At 35.9% G+C, this 24,591-nt stretch overlaps 1 protein-coding gene across 1 annotated transcript; it reads right to left on the bottom strand.

Annotated features, from left to right (window-relative positions):
• Positions 1-1,831: 1,831 nt before the first annotated feature.
• On the bottom strand, positions 1,832-23,637 carry LOC133878803 (cuscuta receptor 1-like). The gene is made up of 6 exons (XM_062317342.1): positions 23,216-23,637; positions 6,125-6,283; positions 5,647-5,802; positions 5,121-5,276; positions 4,183-4,326; positions 1,832-4,028 (listed from the first exon to the last, which is right to left on the bottom strand). Exons 1-6 carry the CDS (start codon positions 23,622-23,624, stop codon positions 2,038-2,040), a joined length of 3,015 nt encoding a protein of 1,004 aa, XP_062173326.1. The 5' UTR covers positions 23,625-23,637; the 3' UTR covers positions 1,832-2,037.
• Between the last annotated feature and the right edge of the window lie 954 nt (positions 23,638-24,591).

The raw sequence follows: 24,591 nt of genomic DNA, 5'->3' as shown, positions 1-24,591 counted from the left end.
TTCTTAGGGTTTGATCAAAATCTTTTCCAAAAATCATGAAGTGTTCTTGATGTTCTTAGGATTTTCTAGATGTGTTTGATGATTGTTAAGGGCTAAAGGATTGCAAAACCCATGCTAAAAGGTTTTGTCTTCAAGATTCCAATCCATGTATTCATGAAAAAGGGATTTGCTTGTCTATGAGTTTTCTTGAATTCATGAGTAAAATCAACGTTCTTGAAAAAGAACGATGTCTTTTGTAATGGTTCTATTTGACATAATGTGTATTTACCTATTAGAGTCACCTTATAGGGTATGCTAGGGAACACCGGTCATTTCATACCTTTGGTAGTGTAAAATGTCTTTCCATTGTAGTTTAAGCTTTACATGGAATAGATCGGTGTGAAACTAGATACCTTATCATTGTGGCCTAATTAGGGTTTTTATGTATCGTGTATGCTTATTAGGATGTTTTATAAAGTAGTAAGCTAGGGAGCATCAATGTCCCACACCTTTGGTAGTATAAACATTTTTCAATTATAGATTAATCTTTAAGTGGTAAGTGTTTGATGTGAAACTAGGTGCTTTATAACTACGTCCTAATGAAAGTATTTTCATGTTGAGGTCGTCGTAATGGTTGACGCCCATTACGCGCTCATATCATGCATGTTAGGCAGATCCATATGGACTTTAAGCATTTCAATGGTTGAGGATTAGATGAGATCAATACCCTAAGTTTTCTTTAAGTTATTTTCATTTTCCGCTTTCATTTCTTCACCTTATTGTTATAGCTTAAATTCTACAATCTTTACTTTTATTTTTATTTCAAAGTTAAGTTAAATACGCTCTTTAGATATCCCATTGTGCAAAACAACCAATAATCTCTGTGGTTCGATCACCCAACGTACTATAGTAAGGGTGGTAATCTCTGTGGTAAACTTATAAATTTAAAATCTACGTAGCCGGTTAGTCCGCTACCAAGCAACGGCAAGTGCTTGGGACTAATTAGTTTTGAGTGATTACTGGCAAGTGCCTAATGTTATATTTATTTAAATAAATAAATAAAATTAATTATTTTGGGTAATTTTGAAATATATTTTATTTAAAGATTTGGAGGTTATTATTTAAGGATTTGGTGGCTACAAAAGAGATTAATACGCTATTAAAGTCTCCATTAAGCTGGATTTGGTGCTTACAATTTGTGACCATTTGATCAACTGATTTAATTTGGATCCAAAAATCAATATAAACATGACCATTTGGTCATATGCAAGCACAACATCACATAATCTCTCTTCTTCCTCATACAAATTTATTTTGTTCAATTCTCTATAAGGGTGATTCCTCGTTACTCTAAAAAGTGTAATTCTCGACTAACATTTTAGGCTTCATTGTACCTTGTGGACTATTTTGTCATATACCCTTAGCACTTGAAAGGGGAAAACATAAATAGTAAAGATATATATGGTCGTTGTGATCGAACCTTGAAATTTTAATTTTATTTTTTCCTTCATATTTTCCCTAGACTATCTTATATATTTCCAACACCTAATTTTATATTAAAAAATATTTGCGGTCACTTAATCTTGGTGCATGCTTGAGAGTATGTATTTGTAAGTGAAAGATGTCTAATTACTCTTTTGTTGTTTTGACTAGTGAGTACTCATCCCTTCAATCTCTTCCTTCTTCCAGGGATATGTCATATAATGAATCGTTTCCCTATTGGAAAAGTATTCAAAAATCATGTGTATGGAGAAACCAAGTTTATTAATTGATACTATTAATAATATTTCCATCTACATGAATAATCTACATCATCAAATGATAAGAATTACAATACAGAAGAAAGCAAGTGAAAGTAAACAACTTGTCTGATATTAGATTACAATAATTAACCATTATTCATTATCAAAGGTACAGCTAGCTATCATCACTACCACCAAAGATGTCCATGGAAACCGAATATATCTAAGGATATAGACAGTTTGAAAATCTTTTTAACCTATAAAAAATAGGATAATTACACTGGCACTTAAAATCCTCAATTAAATTGAAGCACCGTTATTGCCAATAAAGACGAATATAACAAAGAGTAGCTACACCCAAGAAGAAAACAATATAAGATGGGGTAAAGCTTGCAAAGAAGACCTGAGGATCAATTTCATACCATATCCCTTCACTTGCATTTGAAGATTTCGTTGGTGATGGATGTGACTCGTCTACTCTGGTGCAACTATTCTCTAGTGGTTGCCCGCAAAGAAATGGATTTCCTTCATAACTACTTTTATCAAATGTTGCAAACTGTGCTTTCATGTCTGGAACTTTACCTGATAAGTTGTTGTAAGCCACAGTAAACACTGCTAGAAAGTTCATATCAATCAATACTGAAGGAATTTCTCCACTCAAATTGTTGTGAGAAAGGTCTAAACTCTCCAACTTGTCCAAATTTGAGATTTTTTGTGGAATGGAACCTGTCAACAGATTGTTAGACAAGTTCAATGCATGAAGTGAAGATAACTCTCCTAGTTCCGGTGGGATTGTACCTGTTAGCTTGTTGCATGACAAATCCAATCCAGCCATATAATTAAGGATATAACCCTTGTAAGAGTTAGACCTGTATTTTGTTACAAACTCAACCTCAACATGATCATCATTTTCTATCCGCATCACCATGCCTCCTTCCCAATTCCATTCTTGGAACCTTTGGAATGTGGAACCTAATCCAAACAACCAGGACATAGAAGGATATCTATAATAAACAAAATCATCTGTATTTCCAAAGGACATGTTGTGAAAGCAGTGCGGTATTGTCCCAGAAAGAGAGTTCTTGGAAAGATCCATCATGCCTATCTTATTTAACCAACACAACTGATTTGGAATTATACCACTGAAATAGTTGCCCCTCAACAAAAGTATTCTTAAGTTATAAAGTGCACCGATTTCATCAGGGATGCTGCCAAAAAAGCTGTTATCTCTAAGGTCTAATGTCAAAAGAGACGATGAATTGAAAACAGCTTTTGGTATTGGACCTGTAAGTTTGTTTCCTTGCAAATGTAGGTGCTCTACAAACCATAGATTCAAGCAAGAAGGTAACGATCCCGAAAATGAGTTATGAGAAAGGTCTACATATTGAACTGAATCCAGTCCACAAGGAATCTGACCTTCAAAAAAGTTGTTACTCAAGACAAAAGTCAACAAACGTGTCATGTTTCCTATCCATCCAGGAATTGTTCCTGTGAACTGATTATTGCATAACTTCAAAAGAATCAAGGAGGTGCAAGTGGCAAATAATTCCGTTGGTAACTCTCCCGAGAAATTATTAAAGGACAAGTCCAAATACTCCAAATATCTCATGTCACCAATTGAGGAAGGAAGATAACCTTCAATAAGATTTTGGGAAAGATTTAGATATTTTAAGTATGGAGTTATCTTTCCAATATTTTCTTGAAATTGACCATCTAAGCAATTGTTAGAGACATCCATAAACGAAATACTCTTGTAGAGATTTGGTGGCAAATGAATTTGACCCATGAAAGAATTATTTTGAAGATAAAGCTCTTGCAGTCCTGTGTTGTTTTCAAGCAACCAATTGGGGAAGCTTCCTTTCAACTTATTGTGAGACAAATCAACTATTTCCAATTCGCGCTGGCCAAATAGAAACTTAGGAACATTTCCAGTGGGCTTGTTCAAATTACAATTATGTAGTACAATGACCTTTAATGATTGAAATGAGAGGTCGTCCCAACCCGATGAATTTTCAGTTTCTATCTCAAGCTTGCTGTTATTATTCACCAATATAATCACCTCAAGCTTAGAGTGATTAGCAAATAAGCTGAATGACAATAGGCCCTCAAAAAGATTGTAACTTAGATCAATGTACTCAAGTGATGTCGGGATGGCTATCAGATTTGAAGAGATGTTTCCAGTGAATTGGTTTAGACATATATCTAACAATCTAAGAGACGTCATATTGTTTAGGCATGGTGGAAGGACCCCTTCAAATAAATTACCATAAAGTTCTAACTCTTCGAGTTTATTCAGTTTGCACAACTCTGTCAAAAGGAATAACATTAGCAATGCCCATCCTAATTATGTAAAAAGAAAAAATTAAAAAAAAAAAAAAAAAATCTATTTTTATATTCCTAATAAATTGTCAAACATTAATAACAGGTAAGACTAACAAATTATTAAAAAATTGATTCTTACCTTGAGGTAAAGTGCCATTAAGGTCATTGTAACCTAATGATATAGCCTTTAGAGAAGATAATGCCCCGATATATGGAGAAATGCTTCCAGTGAAAGAATTTCCATTCAGATCTAAAATCTCCAACCTACTGAAATTAGACAAACCTACCACAAGTGAAGAGAAATAGTGTCAATAAAATCTTTAAGATGGAAATTTATATTAGTCTTGAAATTAAATAGACATCATTTTTCAATTGCAATTTATATTAGTCCTAAGATTAGATGATGGAATTTTTTACTTGAGACTAGTAGCCATCCATTAAGTTGATTACCTTGCAAGATGAGGACTACATTTCATTTTTTGATTAAGATTTTTTGTTTCTTCTTTAGCATTTACATTTTTATTTTCACATTTCAAGATTATATTGAATCAGCAAAGCTCAACGCAGTCAATGAGAAAATCCTTGAAAGCTTGAGTCTTTTCTTAGTAACTTGCTTATTATGTGATCCTTACAGCTCCTATATCATTGGCGGATATTTTAACATAATTCAAATTTATGTTACATTTTCGTACAGCCTTATGTTGCATTTTTTTTTCGCATGCTTTTAATGTTTTTAATTTTAATTTTATTTTTATTGTAAGTGAAACATGTCACATTAACAGATTCTATCAACTTTTCCAATGGTAAATATTATTTTTTTCCCTACCCAATAGAGTGATTAATTATTTTTTAAAGCTCACACTACTATTTGCCAAAACTACAAACCACATGCTTAAGTGTATCTCTCTCATTACCATTGATTGTTAAGGAGCCATTGAATTCTTTATGACTTAAATCCAACTTCTCCAATTTTTCAAAAGCCAATAATTTCGTATAAAACAGAAAATAGAAAAATTCAAATATGATTGGAATTGCTTGTTGTTTCTATAAAGTGGTACAAAAGATCAACATACATACCTTTGGCAGGAAATGATCCTCCAATCCGATTTGAAGCAAGATTCAAATTCTTAAGGGATTTGACTGCACTCAATAATTCTATGATGCTTCTGTTGAAATTGTTGTGACTAAGATCTAAGGTCTCCAAGTTCTCCAATCTTGACAAGCTTTCAAAACCTGTTGTAGAACTATTAAAAATTTTGTAGTAAAACAAAACTTTGCAATTCCCAGTATGTAAAAGAATAATAGCATTTTATAGCTTAGTAACTAGATATTTGTGTTGTGGCGTAAAAACATATATAAGAGAGAGAGAGAGAGAGAGAGAGAGAGAGAGAGAGAGAGAGAGAGAGAGAGAGAGAGAGAGAGAGAGAGAGAGATAGAGAGAGAGAGAGAGAGAGAGAGAGAGAGAGAGAGATCTAATAGATTAAATCCAAGTTCTCCAAGTTTTCAAAATTCGATAATTCTACATAAAATAGAGCGTAGAAAAATTAAAATATGATTGGAACTACTTGTTGTTTCTATAAAGTAACACGGAAGATCAACATACCTTTGGTAGAAAATGATCCTTCTATCTGATTCGATGCAAGATTAAGATTCTTAATGGATTTGACTGAACTGAGTAATTCTATGATGCTTATGTTGAAATTGTTGTGACTAAGATCTAAGGTCTCCAAGTTCTCCAATCTTGACATGCTTTCAAAACCTGTTGTAGATCTATTAAAAAATTGTAGGAAAAAAAACTATGCAATTCGCAGTATTTTTTTAAAAAAAAATAGCATTTTATAGCTTACTAACTTGATAAGTGTGTTGTGGCAGGAAAACACGTATGAGAGAGAGAGATATCTAATAGATTAAATCCAACTTCTCCAATTGGTTTTACGACTAATATCTAGCTTGTTCAAGTTTCTCAGTGTAATTAACTGTGCATTAAAATTTAAAGAGAAATAAAAATTAGGTAATAACTATGAATGATGAATGTTATCAAATTGTAAATGCTCTCATAAATATAAGATAAAAGAAACCACCTTGAGCAGGAAAGTATCTTTGCAACTGATTGTGAGTAAGATTCAAAGTCTGAAGCGATGTCACTGTACCCAAAGATTGTAGAATGCTATTATTCTCAAAGTAGTTGTAACTAAGGTCTAAAATTCTCAGATACCTTAAGCTTGACAGCTTTTCAAATCCTACAAAAGAAAAGGAAAAAAAAAAAAGTTACAAGTTAAATGTGGAATCTTTAGTTAAAAAATGATGCTAGTTGTCAATGACATTTGTTTACCATATATATGGCATGATTGTTGATTTGTCATGTATGTACCTATGTGACAAGACAAAATTCTTTATGCGGCGCAAAATTCATGTACTATATTTCTAAAATAAACATACAATATAGGCATGGGTTCAGTATGTGTGTAACAACCCACTACCATTCATCTACTTTAATACAAGAGTAATCTAATTTTACATAACATGGCTTCATTTAATTTCAAAGAATCTCTATTATTAAAACCAAACTCCTATTATTGGATTTACATAACATGAAAATTATTCAATGGTTTACTTGAAAATTTAGTGTTGTCCACACCAAATTGAACCTCAATCTGATTTGCAAGTTACATGGGGAAGGAAAAGAGAGAAAAAAGAGAAGGAAGCAAAGGAAACGAAGGAAGGAGGAGGACAAATGCACCACCAAAAAAAAAAATACGAAAAAACTGTCATCACAAGGGAGTATGCTATCTACAAGGTAACTTATTTTGTGTACTCGAAACAAAATATCTTAATTACCAAAACAAAAAGAGTCTAATTAATATTTTAATGTTTGAATTCAAGAATTTTTTATACCCTTCACCCAAGAAAAAATAATCCAATTACCTAAAATCATAGTAATAAATGATGCAGCCAGAAAAAAATTGAAAGGATAAATTACACTTTATCCTGCAAACTACCATTGTATTTTTACGCTCAAACCTCCAATTATGACTCATTGCGACTCGAACCCATAAATTACCAAAATGTTTCTAGTTATCCTTTGTGTCAAATTTTGCCCGTCAATTTGGATGGAAATCATCACACATGACTAGCATGTGTGCCTGAACTATTTTTGCATGACTAATTTACCCATAAATGCACCATTTTAGTAAAATGGATTAAAAATATTGACACAAAGGGGTGGTTGCCTTATCTGAATTGACAGGTGGCCGCATAAACACCTCTGACATAAAAGAGTTCCATTTGTTTAATGTGATGTCACATGGCCATCCTTTTATGTCATTTTTTATAAAAAAATAAAAAAAAAACTTATCGACATCACTAAAACAATGCATTTATGGGCAAATTAGTCATATACAAAAAATAGTTCAGATGAATGTGTTTCTTTTTCTTCTTCTTTTGAATAAACATGTGGATGTGTTAGTCACATGTGTGTGTGCTCGCATGTATGAGAGAGAGAACACATAAGATCAAGAAAAAACCCTAAAAAGAACTACATGTATATGATATTCGTTTAAACTTGGTTGGAAAAAATTTACTTCAACCCAGTCTCTAAACTGCCATGTGTCCTCAAAACATATGTTATTCATAGTTTTTTTTTTTTTTTTTAAAAAAAAAAAATACTATGAGACGAAGCACCGTTAACTACAAATGTTGTCCGTCTAATAATTTTTTTTTACTAGCGTCTCTCTCTCTCTCTCACACACACACACACACACTCTCTCTCTCTCAAGCACGTCTCTCTCCCTCTCACTCAGGCTTTCAACTTCTATCTAAGAAACAATGAAAAAAGTGTTTGGTCCATTCATCTTCTCCCTCTTGCACAAACTTGCAGCAATGGACTAGTACTGTGGAGTTCCTGAATCCCATGATGAGAAATGCATCATCCCTTACACACCGTGAATTACTTCTCCAAAATGTGTTTAGTTCAAGCAAATGCCACCACTATCATTACTTTGGTACCAAAAAAGGTGAATCCTTCAAAGATTGGTGATTATTGTCCAATTTCTTGATGTAATCTGATTTATAAGTGTATAACCAAGATTTTGGCTAGTCGGTTGGTCTCTTGCTTAGAAGATTTAATCAGTCCTAATCAAACAACTTTTATTCCTCATCGAAGCATTACTGAAAATGTGTTATTGGCCCAAGAAGTAATGAAGAATTATTATAAGGTTGATTATAAAGCTCATTGTACGTTGAAGGTGGATCTTATGAAAGCTTATGATTTAGTAAATTTGGATTTTGCTCTTCATTGTCTAGGTTGCTTTAGGAATCTTGAAAATTTTCTTGCTTGGGTTCGAGAGTGTATCACTTCCCCTCGTTTCTCTGTGGCGGTGAATGACACGCTTGTTGGTTTTTTTTAGGGGAAACGAGGTTTTTGGTAAGGTGATCCTTTATCACCTTATTTGTTTGTTTTGACAATGAAAGTTTTGTCTTGCTTGTTGGCTGAGTGTGAAGGGAGACAATGGGGCTTTGGCTATCATCATTGGTGTTCTAAAATTGGACTCACTCATTTATGTTTTGCTGATGACCTCTTTATTTTTCTGAGAGTAGTGTGCAATCTATTGCTACTATCCAAAAAGTCCTTAATGAGTTTGAATCTCTCTCTGGCTTAAAGGAAAATCCTGAGAAGAGTACTTTATTCTGTGCTGGGGTACCTCTTTCGGTTAAGACTCAAATTGTCAACCTCTTAAAGATGTGTGAACGTAAACTTCATGTTCGGTATTTGGGTGTTCCCATAATTTTCTCCCGGCTTTGTGTAGCAGATTATGATGCTCTTTTGGAAAAAAAATACTGCTAGGATTAATTCTTGGTTATCTAGGAATTTATCTTTTACTGATAGGCTGCAACTTGTTTCTATAGTGTTCAAGTGTATTGAATTAGCATTTTCATATTACCTAAGAAGATCATTTGAACTATTGAACAAAAGTTCAATCGTTTTCTTTGGAATGGTAAGGATGAAAGGATTGCTAGAGCTAAAGTTTCTTGGAATATGTTGCGTTTGCCTAAAGAAGAATGATGTTTGGGCATTAAGAAGCTTGAGGAATGGAACCATGTTGCCATAATGAGAAATATTTGGAGTTTCTTTGTGAGGTCAGGGTCTCTTTAGGTTGTGTGGGTGCATGCAGTATTGTTGAAGGGGAGGAGCTTTTGGCAAGTTCGTATCCCTCAAATTTGTTCTTGGAGTTGGAGGTAGTTGTTAAAGCTTAGAGATGATAATAGATATTTTGTTTATTTATTTATTTATTTTGTTGGTACTAGAAAGGATATACATCTCTGATTTGATACTTGGCACCCAGATGGGGTGCTTTATGAGAAGTACGGGCATTGTGTCATTTATGATGCTTATAGTAAGCTTGAGGCCCGTTTAGATTCAGACATTAAAGATGGTCAATGGAATTGGAGGCCTGCTCGTTCTGATCATATTGTAAATATTCAGAGTAAGCTGAGTTTGGTTTCTTTTGGTGATAAAGATATTTTGCACTGGTCTGCTTCAAAAAATGTTATGTATTCTTACTCACATACGTGGGATGCTATTCATGTTAAGTGACAAATTGTGGATTGGTAGTCTTTGGTTTGGTTTCCTTTTTTCATTCCTAAGCAAACTTCAAACTTGGTTGGCAATGAGGGATGCATTATCGACTGGTAGGAAGCTTTTGGGTTAGGGCTTTCAAGTGGATGTGAAATGTATTTTTTGTAGATTTGAGATTGAAGATAGAGATCATTTATTCTTCTCTTATGGGTTTAGTGGTAGAATTTGGAAAAAGAGTCATGGGGTTGTATGGTGCATGTGTTGAATCCACCCACTTGTTTGGATGATGTAGTTTCTTTGGGTTTGCATGAGTGGAAAGGGAAACCTATAAAAGCCTATATTTGTAGGTTAGTGTTTGATTCTTCCATTTACAATATTTGGAGAACTAGGAATGCTCTAAGGCATAGTAATAATCCTTAGATTGAAGAAAAGCTTTTACGACAGATTAAGGGGGAAGTGAAAATACGGTTTAGTGTGAGAGGAAGAAGATGAATGGACCAAAAACATTTTTCATTGTTTTCTAGAGAGAAGTTGACGTGCATGAGAGAGAGAGGTCAATAAAAAAAATTTATTAGACGGACAAGATTTGTAGTTAACTGTGGCTTCTTCTGGTTGTGTTTTTTTTTTTTTTTTTTTTTAAAAAAAAAAAAAAAAAGTGAGAAGCACATGTTTTGAAGACACATGACAATTTAGTGATTGGGTTGGAGGAAGTAAGGGTGTAGATCCAGACCAGTTATATCCAGCTAGGAAACTGATTATTTAGAATCGGGTGCCCGGAGCCGGTTATTTATTTTCTAGACACCCATATATATATACTGGTCCAATATGTCTCTGATTCTGGAAGATTCAAGTTTACGGAGGACTTTTCTAAGTTTGTTTCTTTTGTCTTTTTAAGCTTCTTTCTTTTCTGTTTTTGTCCAATCGTCCCTCTCAAGTTTTGACAACTTAACCCCAGGTCATCATCTAAACGCTCTATTTTCTCTCTCAACAAAGCCATAGCTAATGTAAAGACCAAGAAAATTAGATAGGAGATTTACCAATTAATAAATTTCATTTATTTAATAGATGGGGTTAATAATTATATTTTAGGTAATAATTAATGAATGTGCTATCAAAATAAAATAAGCTTAAGATAAAATAATAAAAAGAGTAATAATTATTATAGTAGGTCCTAGTTGAGTAAATAATTAATTACCTTAATAAAAGTGTGGTTTAAATATATGTGAGGTCAAATATTAATTATTAAATGATAGGATTTTAATATAGTGGGGTCTTGATGTAATTAATTAAAGTATGGGCTTTAAAATAAAAAATGCAAATCCCAATATGCCACGTGTCAGCCCGATATTGGCTGGGAGAAGATAGCCTTATCTTCTCCCCTTATCCCTCAACCTTATAGGTGTCCCCTCTCCCTTTTATTTATTTCTTTCTTCTTTATTTCTTCTTTTTCTCCTCAATTCTCCCTACCTCTCCCACACGCCTCTCTTCTCCTTCCTTTTCTTTTCTTCTCTTCCTTTCTTCTTCTCCCGCACGCCAGGTCTCCTCCCATCTCTCACGCCTGGTCTTCCCTTCCCTTTCCCTTCCTCTTCCATCACACACCCCCAGCCCATGAGAGACCGATCGAGAGAGAGGAAACCGGAATAGCTCAGGAGCCCATTGAACCCATGAACCCAAACCGTGAGAAATGCCCGATCCTGCAGTTGTCCGGCCGGTGGTGGTACGATTTTGGAGCTCGGTGGTCAGGCCACCGTCAAGACGTGGTGGCAACAGCTGGGCCGTGAACTTCAGCCCTATTCCAGTGAGACACGTCTCTTCCCTTCTTTGATTTTGCTTGAATATTTCTTGATTTTCGGTAGATTATATGGGTATGATTTTCAAGTTAGTTATTTTGCTATTTGGTGGTTGAATTAGAATGGGAATTCGGTAGTGTATGGGGGCCGATTTGGGGTATGTTGTCAGATAATTTCTTTGTCTTGGATTTTGCAGATTTGAGGTTGAAGTTAACCGGAAATTGAGTCGGGGATTGTGCATTTTCTTGGTTGCAATTTTTATGGGGTAGATTTATTGAGTTTTGGAATATTATGCATTGTTGATGGTTTTTGTGTTTGACCGGTTGCGTGTATGTCTTAGCTATGGAAATTGGCTGGTTGGATGTGGGTTCGGTTCTTGGGAAGATTGTGGTTAATTTTGAGTAATTGGTTGAATGGATTGACTCTACGTGAAGGATTTGCCGATACCCATTGATTTGGAAATTCATTGAGATATTAGAATGTGATCATTCATTGTTTGAGGATGGTTATTGTTATGAGATTTTGAAAAGTAAATTGGGTTGGTCTTGATACGTAAATGAGAAATAAGATAAGGAAATCAACTAGATTGGTTGTTTGTGATAGGTTAAAGTTTAACGTTAGAATTAATGCATATAGGTCTTTCGTTATACAACCAACTATGGATAGAATTCAAAATTAGGATTGCATGACATTGGTAAGACCGAGTGAGATGAGGGCTAAAATGAAATAAATGGACTTATATGAATTGCTTATGGGTTTTGATTCTTGATGTTGATAAACTATAATTGATGCTTTGTGATAATTGCTTGATGTTGGAATAGAAGGTGATTAGCAAGTGTATTTTGATAAATTTCAGATCTGGTTTGTGTTCCTAGATTTGGGATGATTGTGTTGAATTGGGTTTAGTTTTGCAAGAAATTTAGGAGATGATTATGGCTTATGATTAGAGGAATTTTAATGGTTTGATGTGAAGGAAGATCTTTCCATATTTGAAGTTATGTTTTAGGATTTTACTTGGATTTGTGTGTTAGGTCAATGGAGAATGTAGTCGGAGGAATGTATGTGTCTATGTAGTTTTAATAGAACATCTATGTATGTGCCTCAAGCGTTAGTAAATGAATATACAATTAGATATTACACAATATGTGATTGTAACCTAATCTAAAAATGAGTTGTTAATTGATATGTCACATAAGATTAAGTACTAAGTATAATAATTAAAATGTGGATGTCATAAAATGGTAAATTGTCCAAATAACTTTGAGAGAACAAACACAAAATAGTAATATTATAGAAATACCTAAATAGGTTCTAAAGGCAATTAGTATTGTAATTTTATGATTAATGTGTCTATATGTGTATTGAGAAAAATATAAGTGTGTTATAAGACTAGGTCTAGCTTAATAAGCATTTTCTGCATAGATGTCAATAAACATATATGTATATAGACCGAATGCACTTCGTTAACTTAAGGGGATAAACAAGCGATAAGGATTAACAATAATTAGTAGGCAAATAAAATAGTAAATACATCTTACTATTAATAACAAATAAATACAGATATAGAACCACGATTAACCTAATAATAGCCTAAGTTATGTAACTAGCTTTAGAAGCGAGTAATGCGACATGAGAGCACATGGGTAGTTTTAGTGTCATAGAATGAGTCACATAGCATAATCTAACGTTATAATGTTTGCAGGATAGTGTCCGAAATGGAGACTTCAATTGATTCTCCAATGTAGAGTCCAAGTGACTAGAATCCAAGGGGATGTTTAAGTCAAGAGTCCAATGCAGGCAGGTGATATTTTACTCACTGAGAAATTGTTATTTTTAAAGATTATAGAATTGCAAAATCTATATGTTGTTTTATAAATCTGAACCAACTGTATGTTGAATATATTTGTTTTGCTTGATTTGAGTAATTTAGAGTATGTTCAAATATATCAATGATGTTATGAAATGATGTATGGATGAAATGTGTTGAAATGATTGAAAGTGTTTGAATGTGAGCTGCAGTTGAGATTTAAATTATGTAAGGTAGAATGATAAAATTACATGATTGGTTTATCATATTTGAAGAAAGCATGATTTGCGAAAAATAGGAGTATAAAGTTTGAATTGTAAAGCATAAGGCATGAGCATAAGAAGGAAAGGGTGGGTAAACCTCAAAAGAATGAAAGAGAGAGTAAGCCTCATAAGAATGAAAGGGAAGGAAAGTCTCACAAGGATCATGAGCATGCATATCATTGTTTAAATTGTGTAATGTTTTCATGATATAGAATATTGTAGTTTTTATGCTAGACGTATTTGTATGCCTAAGAGTTTTACTGGCAAAGAACTTATGTATACTTCTATCGTCTAATTGCATGATTTAAGAACATTGAGCTTGGACGTATAAGAGTATTGTCATGGTTCGGTATGAGTAATACAGTGTCTTGGGAGTAGGTAGATGAATTGTCATGATACATCAATAAGAAGTGCTTGGATATTAGAGTTTTACTCTAGTAACCGCATGGACAACTATGTGACTTCGACATGAAGTTGTAATGCCCTAGGATTCGGTGTTAACCATATTCGGAAAATGATAGTAAGCTCGTACTAAAGAGCAAGATGACATGTTTTAAGCTGCTGTAGTTGGTTGTGATGCTATTGGTTGTGATATCAGTGTGACTTGGGAGTAGGTAGATGGATTGTCGTGGTACATCAGTAAGAAGTGCTTGGATATCAGAGTTTTACTCTAGTAACCGCATGGACAACTATGTACCATAGACATGAAGTTGTAATGCCCTGAGGCACGGTGATATCACAGTTAGTAACGTTAGCTCTTTGTGCATTTAAGCTACCAACATAAAAATATTATTGTAGGTGGGCATATACATAGTTGCTTCCAAGCCATTGGAACTTCTACGTATGAGCCCAACTACATAGTATGTTTTAAATATTTTTTGATAGTCGGTGTTCGCTATATCAGCTATGGGAGTTTTCAAACAAAATTTTATGAATTAGTAGATGTTATAGTGTACACGAGACTAAAAAGAAAAGTTGGTTCTTTGCGAAAACTCAGTTAGTTTAATATCACTAAGGTCTCGGTATTATGTACTGATGTGGTGAACTCATCATTTCACCTATACGGATGTGGCAAACCCCCACAACCGTATAAATGAAGTCCCTTTAGCAACAGGTACTCCGATCGTAGTTGATGTCATTGTAGAAGTGTACTTGAGATATTATGACTGAAGCTTTCCGCGACAGTTGTAATTGTCGGACCACTGGTGTTCACTATTTTATTGGTTTGGATTTATGGCTCATGTCGTCTGTGACACTTGTATTGTTGAGCCATTTCTGTTATGTATTTATATTGAGGAAAGACTTAAATAAATAGATTTTACATGGCTCTTGTTATTAATTTGTGATAGATGTTTAAGATGTGATTTTCGATATTAGGTTTATGTTTTCCGTTGCATAGTTAAATAGATGTAACTCTGATTATCAGATACATATTATGGGGTATGTACCATATGTTGGCTTTGCCACACATCGTCGTGCCACTGTGAGGATCTATTTGTATTTCAAGAGATTAATGATTAAGCAAATGCTTTGTATAAAAAAAAAAGGGTCGTCACAGCTGAGCAGCAAAAACCCTTCACTCTCCAACTCTCCCTGTATATCAACCTTATGGTCCAAGATGGGACTCGACCGATTCAGAAAGCACCCCGCCACCAAATCAGAAAGACCTCCCAATATCCCTTGATTTCATAATCGAATGGATTTCTCTCCTTTCCCTCTCCCTTTCTTTCTTTTCTTCACCGTGTTTCTTGCCGAATTTGCCAAGGTTTTTAGATCCACTTTTTTGAAGTTAAATCTGTTTTCCTCCATAAGCTCTTGCTCGACATGTGTGTTCCCACCTTGTTCCTCGTTGTCTTTCGCTTCCACCGACACTAACGGTATCTCCATCAGCCTGCTCACCATAGTGTGGCCTGAACGCGCCTGCGAATGGATCTCACTCGCTGGCGCATGTGGCTCACGCTTTGCCACCACTCTTCTTCCTCCACCACCACAGCAGCCATCATTGATTTGCAATGTTGTTTCCTATTATTTTGTTTCTATTATGTTGTTTTTAATTTCTAGTTTGGGTTTTAAACTGCTTGATATTTAGAAATTCCTCGATGTTCACATTCGTTGGTCTTGGATTTCTGCAGCCAACAAATCCCCTTCAATTTTGTGATTTGTAGTGTTCTTTTTTCTTTTTTTTTTCACTACCGGTTCAGATAACCGGTTTCACCTGGGTCAACCGAGTAAATCCCAGTTAACTGGGTTACCCAGTTCCGGAGCCGATTACTTATTTTCAATAACCGACTCCGGGTTTACATCCCTAAGAGGAAGTTTCCTCCAACCTAGTTTGAAGAAAATTTCTATTCTTTTAATAAACACAGCCCGGATAGGGTAGACCATCAAAATCCATATTTGACCCCGCCCACTTCTAGCTTTAGGAAAAAATCCTATGCCCGTTACTTGAGGTCCACTCCATCCAAGGTGGATTAGAAATTAATATTAATATAATAATTTTTATATTAAATATTAAAAATTAATTTAATATCCAAGGTGGATGTAAAATTACTAATTAAATTTTCATGTTCAAATTTTGTTAATATGCTATTGTTAATAAATAATATAGTTACTCCATTTTATCTTCTTTTTTTTTTGTAAGATAGTCAAATGTAGCTAGAATTCAATTAGAGTGTGTAGTAAAATCAATGGCACAGTGATGATAAGCGATGAGAACTCATAATAACAACCAACTAAAATCAATGGCATGTGATTGTAAGTATAATATATGATTTATAAAAAAAGATCAAGAATAATAAAACCAAAAAAGCAAAATATTAGAAGTAATAACATAAAATAAGAGAGAGAGAGAGAGAGAGAGAGAGAGAGAGAAACAAAAAAGAAAAAGAAAAAAGCGCAATACACAAAGAAGTGGGTCATGCTTTAGTTTGGAATATTTTAAGATTTTGAACATGCTATATGACTTTTTATTTTTATTTTTTTTCTACAAAAAACTCTCATATAGCACGTCAAATGGCCTCCTCTCATTTTATTTTATTTTTTGAATTGTGCTTTTACTGTTAAAAATCAACTAGAATTACAACGTTCAATACAAACAGTATCAGAAATAAAAGGTGAATAAGAGTCGATCCAAGTTTGGTGCAGTTGTTGAGAAACGGCCCATCGTGCAAGTGAGTGAGCCACATTGTTTCCTTCCCTCTGAACGTGTTGGACTGTCCAAGCCTGGAAAGTTGATAACTAGGTTCTGGCGACGTGAATTATGCTCACGTAAACACTTGAGCATTGATCAGCCTTTCCCAAAGTCGTCTATCTCCTGTGCATCCCCTTCCATCACTATCGTTGAGAACCCATTTCGCTACAAAATTCCACTCCAAGCCTAGCCGCAATCGCTTCTACAACCACTGGATCGGTAATATACCATTGAAAGGAACATTTTGAGCCCTGAACCTTCCCTTTATGATCTCGTGCAATGAAACCTGCGCCCATCATTTTGGTAGTCTAATCCACGGCTACATCCCAATTCAATTTGATCCAATCGAGTGGCGGCTTGGACCATTCTGTTTGCCTGCTTGGACTGCTACGGTTGGAGGAAATAAGAGGTGCTTGGGCTTTCTTGAATTCCTCTAGGGTTTCTTTGACACTAGTCAGCAAACACCTTGATGACATGATAGTCCCTCCAAAGACAGCCCTGTTTCTCCGGTGCCAAATTTTTTGGGCTATCATGGCAATCAACTCAAGCTCTTTTCTATCCAATTGGTTGCTCAATTGTTTGAAAATAGTGAGGAAATCACCAGATTCAATTGCTCATTTCTAGAGAAGCCCATTGCATTCAGTCTAGATTGCTGGAGCTGCCCTGCACCACCATAGTGAGTGGCTAGTAGCTTCGATCTCCATTCCACACGTTAGGCAACCTGGTTCGCTGGCGACCTTCTATTTGAACAATTTCTCCTTGGTGGGGAGGATGTCATTACAAGCCCTCCAAAAAAACAGTTGAACTGCTCAAGGAACCTGAAGTCTCCAAATAAGCTGCCATACATGGTTAGCATTGGGGTTTACCAAGATACTGCCTTTTTCCCATACCTTGCTTTCAACAGCCACGTGATATGCACTCCGCACATAGAACGTTCCAGTTTTTGTGCCACTCCACGAGTTGATTCAGCGTTGTGCGAGGACTGGTGGCCATGCTGCAGATTTGCTCAACAACATCCACTGGAAATAGGCTCTCAATTAGAGGTACGTTCCACCAGTTGTCATCGTAGTTAATTAGTTCACTGACAAATGCATTGCTATCTAGTAATTGATTGGGAACTTGGATTTTGTGTGTCGATGTTGCTTGCACCCATTTATCTCCCCATATTTTGATTTTTATTCCGTCTCCCACGTTCCATAGTTGTCCTTCTTCGAGAAAAGATTTGGCATTCCAAATGCTCCTCCATGCATAGGAGGGTCGTTTGCCTAGAGAGGACTCCAAAAATATGCCACCTAGATAGTATTTCTCCTGAAAGATTTTTACACCAAAGACTCAGGAGCTTACTATAATCTGCAAGAAAAGCTCGATTGAAACTCTCTAATTTGAGGTAGCCAAGGCCACCCCTTTTTCTTTTCCATCCAGTCCCATCCCATCCATGCTATCTTTTTGGTCTTGTTCTAGATGTCCCCACCAGAACTTCACCATCATAGCGTTTATTCCCCTAATGAATGCCTTCAGGATTTGGAACACACTCATCATATATGTTGGGATAGTATGGATCACAGCCTTGAGCAGAATTTCTTTACCCACATGCGACAGGAATTTCTCCTTCCAACCGTTGATCTTGTTCCAACTATGGCCTTTGATGCTATTGAAAGAGCTAATCCGATACGTCCCTATCAAAGGTGGAAGGTCTAGGTATTTTCATACCGGTTTGTAGCACTAACTCCCACCTCGGTTAGAATAGTCTGCCTTGTCTCTTCCTTAGTATTCCAACTAAAAAAAACCAAGGTCTTCTCTCAGTTAATTTTCTGTCCCAAGGCTTCCTCATAACGAACTAGAAGAACTTTAATTCTCCCCCATTCATGAGTATTAGCTCTGCAAAACAGCAAGTTGTCATAAAAAAAAGAAAAAAAAAAACAGGTGCTGGATGCTAATACATCCCCTGAAAACCGGGACACCTATTATTCTCCCCTCTCTTGCTTCCTTGTGTATCAATGAACTCATGGCTTCCACACAGATTATAAAGAAATATAGGGACAAAGGATCGCCTTGACGGATCCCTCGGTAAGGTGTGATATTTCTATGTGACTACCCAATGAGGATAGAATAGGATACTGTCCGAACACATGACATTAGTATTTGTATCCATTATTCAACGAAACACAATTTGCGCATGACAGCCTATAGGAAAGCCCATTCAACTCAGTCGTATGCCTTGCTCATATCAAGCTTTAGTGGCATAAATCCTTCCTCGCCTTTCAACTGGGAATCCATCGTATAGAGGGTCTCAAAAGACACTAATATGTTATCAGTAATTAGCCGCCTAGGGATGAAGGCGCTTTGTTTTGGAGATATTATGAGAGGCAAAATGAGTTTAAGTCGGTTGGCAAGTACCTTGACAATGAGCTTGTAAAGCACGTTGCATAAACTGATGGGCCTATATTCGGTTACTTGTGTGGGGGACTGTCCTTTGGGGATTAGGACAATATTATTTGCATTGAGAGCCACATCAACCGAGTCTATTATGGGAGCGTCCGTGATTGTAGGGTCAAAAATTTCCTTGTCGCCACCCCTTGTCATTTGGATTTTCCGGCCGTGCCAGAGTTTGTTTCAGTTTCTAGCTTTGGATTAGAGTCTGCTTGTGCCGACTATGAACTTGGTGGTACTTCATTCTTATACAGAAGATCATCGGCCCTTAGTCAAACCCCCTATTGTTTTGCATGACTATCCTCATTGAGTCGGAATCCTTTACTCCCCTTGCAACAGGAACTTGCATGATTTATCCGACTACATGTGTAACAGAACTGTGGCAATTTCTCATTAAAAGGCACCCGAGAGATTTACCATTTAGATGAAGGGCTCGACCCCTATCCAATGGTTTGGTAAGGTCAATGTTAACTCAAGATCCACAAGCAACGTCCCCATCCAACCCATCACCGGTGACATCCACTTCCTCCACCATCCCCAAAGTTGACCCGATCCTATGCCCCACCTCTCGATTCATGCAAGTGAGAGGCATTTCATGCGCACACTTGAACGCAGAAGAGAGACTTTGGGTGAAATCCATTTGCATTGGTGGAATACTTTCCTCCACTTCTTTGAGGACGAGGACACTTCGATCAAATAACCAAGGCCTTCCGTCTTTGACTCTGTTTTTATCACTCTCGTTAGAGAACTCGATTAGCCACAGGTTATCGTGGATCTCCTTAAACGCTACATTGTCCAGCGTTTTCCATAGCTGAGACATCATCATTCGAAATGCTTCTTTTTGGATGCAGCAGTCGGACATGAGTCTCTCAATGAGGCATCTTCCACTCTTCATACGTAAGTCAGTGGTATCATCTTCGGTTATGGTTATGCCCAGCTCCTCACCATCGTATATTCAGCCATCCCCCTCATGCCTGTGAATGGCAGAATATAGTACTAGAACAACAAAAAGACTAAAACTCGCAGCCAAGAAAATTGGCAAGAGACTCAAATCACACACCTACCTCGTGAGTCCTCTCAGAGAGAAAACCTAGAGGGCGAACTCACCGTATTCTTGAGGTCTCTCACCCTTTCTTTTTGGACAAATTTAATATAAATGACCTTAGTTTTTGGGAGGGCTTTTAAAAATTAGGGGTAATTACCTTTTTCACCCATCAACTACCAGTCATTGTCAACATGCTCCCATGAACTGACACTTCGACCAAAAAAGAGCATCAAACTACTAAACTACTATCTTTACATACTTTGGCCCCTTCCATCAGTCTAATTCATGCAAAGACTTAAATGCCCTAACTCAATTTCAAAAATGACCTAAATGCCCTCATTTTAAACAAAAAAAAAAATAAATAAATAAATAAAGGAAAAGGGGATGGCGGCAGCCACCCCCTTAGGTGGCCGGGTGGCCCGCGAGCCACCCCCAGAGCTAGCTCCAACCACCTCTAGAGTGGCTCGTGGCTATCCCAGAACTACGGCGGCCACCCCAACTTATCTCTAGGGTGGCTGTGCGGCCACTCTAGAAGCCATGGGTGGCTCGCGACCAACCTGAAATCTGGGGTGGCCGCGCGGCCACCCTAGAAAAAAAATAGGATGGCCGCGCAGCCATCGTAGAAAACAACTAGGGTGGGCATAAGCCACCCTAGAGGTGGCCGGAGCCACCCCGGAGGTGGTCGGAGCCACCTTTAGGAGTGGTTCTTGCGCCAACCCCTTAGGTTTATTTTATTTTTGTATTGTTTTCTTAAAATATATATATTAATTTTAATATTTTTTATTAATTATTGTAGAGAGCATTTTGGTCTTTAAACCAAAATTAATGCTAAAAAAATGGCATATTCCATCCAAGTTAACAGAATTCCATAAAGGAAGTAGCCAAAGTATGTAAAGATGATAGTTTGATGCTATTTTTGGTCGAATTGTCAGTTCATGGGAGTATGTTGACAATGGTTGATAATTGATGAGGGGAAAATATAATTACCCCAAAATTAAGAAGTCTTAAGCGGAGTTTAATTGACCTTACTATTGAGCTGCCTTGATGATAGATTTAAGAGAAAAATACAATTTAACTCCTCAAACTACAAGCCATTCTTCGAATAGTCTCCCAAACTATTAAGGCTTGGATTTTGGCCTTCCAAACCATCAAAACCTTTGAAAAATGTCCATTTTGACGAAATATCCCCATAATACCCATGCCACGTGTCTTTTTTCAAATAAAAAATTCAAAAAAAAAACAAAAATTCAAAAAAATAAAAGAAATAAATAAACTAAAATTTTATTTTTGGGGTGGCGTTATTTTCCAACCGCGATCCGATCTTCCCAACACTTCTCTGGTCAACGTCCGTTTGCAACACCGTGATGACTGATTTTATAACTCGGCTAGGTGAGTTCCGGTTCGCAATTATCAGATCACTGATCTCGGCTGGGCTCAAGCTCGCCCTACTTTGGAAAATATCCTCTACCTAAGAGAAAAACTTGTGATCCTTGAGGCCCAAGTAGCTATTGGCGAACATTTTGAATGCCAAAAAATCATAGAGAGGAAAATGTATATGAACATCGATGAACAAGCTCACGGCATTTGATTTATTCGTCAGAAACTGATCGAGGTCTTCCACAATGATGATAGACTTGCTCGTTATTTGTAAGAAAATAAAATTCAGATTGGAATCGTTCATAACTTTCGAAAGATCAAAATCATTGACATCGAATGATAGGAAATTAGTCATGTCTGCATTCGGAGATGCGGGGATGAGTTCGCCGTGCTACAGGCCTGCATCGTGCCCAACAACAATGCTGGGAAGAAGCAGTACGTCCTCCGGTCGATTGCAATAATTTTTTTAAAAAATAAAATTTTAGTTTTTTGTTTTTTTTTTAAAAAAAAAAAATCTAATTTTTTCTAATTTTTTTATTTATTTTTTAATTTTTATAAAAAAAAAAAAAAAAAAAATTTAAGTCTTTTTAATTTTTTTTTTTAATTTTAATTGAAAAATGACACGTGGCAAGCGTATTATGGGCATATGTTTTGGTGTTTTTGGGGCCAAAGTCCAAGCCTTGGTAGTTCAGAGGGATATTTGGAGAATGACTGGTAGTTTAGGGGACTAATTTGTAATTTTTCCTAGATTTAATCACTCTTATTTACATGTATATATTTTAAGGGAAAAATATAAAAAAAAGCTCCCTGAATTTTCAAGTGTACTAATGTCACCTTTCAAACTACCAAAGTGTGGCAAAAAGACCACTCCTGTCAAAATATTCCTATATATAATAGTACCCCTATTCTCTTAAAAAAGTTTTTTTATCCACTTTTTATTTTAATTTTTAAAAGAATAAGGGTATTATAGAAATATTTCGACAGAAATGACATTTTTGGCACACTTTAATAGTTTGATAAGTCATATTAGTGCACTTGAAAATTCATTTTTTTTACAAGTATCTAATGTGAGACTTCAAGTTTTAACTGGTCAGACTTAAACATCTGAAAGAAGGTCTCCATCCTATCAACAAAATCAAAACTACAATAAATAGCAATACATGAAAAATTATTGGAAGGAGAGAGATTGGGCTTTCATAATTACCCTGGTAAATGGGAGAGGAATTGCAAAAAATTGAAAACCTACTACATGTCCTTCATGTGTCTGAAAATTTATAGTATTTTTAAAATTACTATTGAATTTGTGATAGATTCTTATTGAATTTTGATTCAATATAGATTTTAAAAGCCACATCAATTTTGAAGGACACAAAAAGAATATGAGATGACATTTAGAATTACTTGAAGTTTTGATAATTGGTTTAATTGAGTGAGTGTGTGAGAGAGAGAGAGAGAGAGAGAGAGAGATGAAGATCAAGGACAGGTAACACCATAAATCCAACCCCCTTAAATTCTGGATTTTAAGACCAAAGAGAACAAAAGGGCTCAATGAAATATTTTAACTTTTTATTTCTTTTGGGTGGAGGGAATTAGATTGATCTAAGACGTTCAAAGGCATCTCTTCAACGTAGCATATAAAATAAGAAGGAAAAAAAAGTAGAAAAAAAAAAAATAAAGGAGTGGCTAAGAACTTACCTTCGTTTGGTAGGCAACCACGAATTGCATTGCCGGATAGATTAAGAGTTGTTAGCTCCTTAAAAGGAACCAACAGGGACACGTTGAGCAACCAACGGTTGTTATAAGGATCTTGTTCCGTTAAGTTGTAGAGGGAAAGCTTGATCACGTGAGCGGTGGTGGAGTTGCACGTGACCCTCTCCCAACCACAACAATCACTCTTTGCGTCGTCAATCCATGACGGAAGAAGGCGGTGATCATCTGCATCAGCATGAATAATATTGGATTCCAAAAACGCCTTCAATTCCAGCAGATCAATCCTTTCTTCCTGGAGGCAGGCAGCTGTGTGTCCATGAATTTGAAGAAACACAAGTAAACCCCACAACAAAAGTTTCAGTAAAGGCCACTCCATTCTCAAATATTGTTTCATTTTTCTAGCTTCTTCGTTTGCACATTGACAAATATATATATAGAAAGAAGTTTTGACAGTTTCACCTCGGAATCCACGATCAATGGGTCTACAGTTGTTGGGAATAAAATCCAACTATGAGCCCCATTTTACCACTCTTCTACTCTAAACCACTCAACCTCTATATCATCTCATTAGGGGTCCCACTCGACCATAACATGAACGTGAAACACCTTCCAACCTCTATCTGATCTCATTAGGGGACTTATTTGACCATGACATGAACGAAAATTCCTCTTAAGAACCTTGACTCATTGTTATATTTTAATTCTCTAAAAACTTATTGATTTAATCAACAGAGTACCGAACTCTGTTCTACAATAACAACAGTAAAAGTTGACAATTATCTATCTTTTGCTGTGCAACTGAAAGTCACTCTCATCTCTCCCACCAAGTTGCTACTTTTCCCCAAAAGACCCAATGCCCCCTGCTTGTACATGTCGGTCAAGAAGCTTCTCCAAGAAGAAAAGAAGAAAGAGACCGAAACGTGTGTGTAAGAAAATCAAATTCATAACATTCAACTTTTTATGCTATATCAATAATTTTTTAATAATTTTTTTTTTTTTTTAACTTTTTATGTCAGATCGAAACATCTCCACGTACATTTCACATGATCGTCCAAGACAAGAACACCCATCAAGACTTTTAGCAACATTCACATGATCGTCCAAGACAAGAACACCAATCAAGACTTTTAGCAAAAATCCAAATCACAAAGCCAGTCAAGCTAAGAAAAATGAACAATACTATATTCCTATATATTCACACACACCGCATGAACAAGATGCTCCCCAAAATGAAAAGCGAACCCCACCTCAAATTTTTTTAAAAAAGAACACATATAGTAAATCTTTGTACATGCATAGATGATCTTCAATAGGGATATAAATTAACGGGTTGAGTTACTTGCGAGTTTAGTCGAACTTGG

The sequence above is a fragment of the Alnus glutinosa genome, chromosome 10 (assembly GCF_958979055.1).
Source record: "Alnus glutinosa chromosome 10, dhAlnGlut1.1, whole genome shotgun sequence".
NCBI classification, from domain to species: Eukaryota; Viridiplantae; Streptophyta; class Magnoliopsida; order Fagales; family Betulaceae; genus Alnus; species Alnus glutinosa.
Note: the sequence above shows the minus strand (reverse complement) of the source record. Positions and strands in the feature narration are given on the sequence as shown.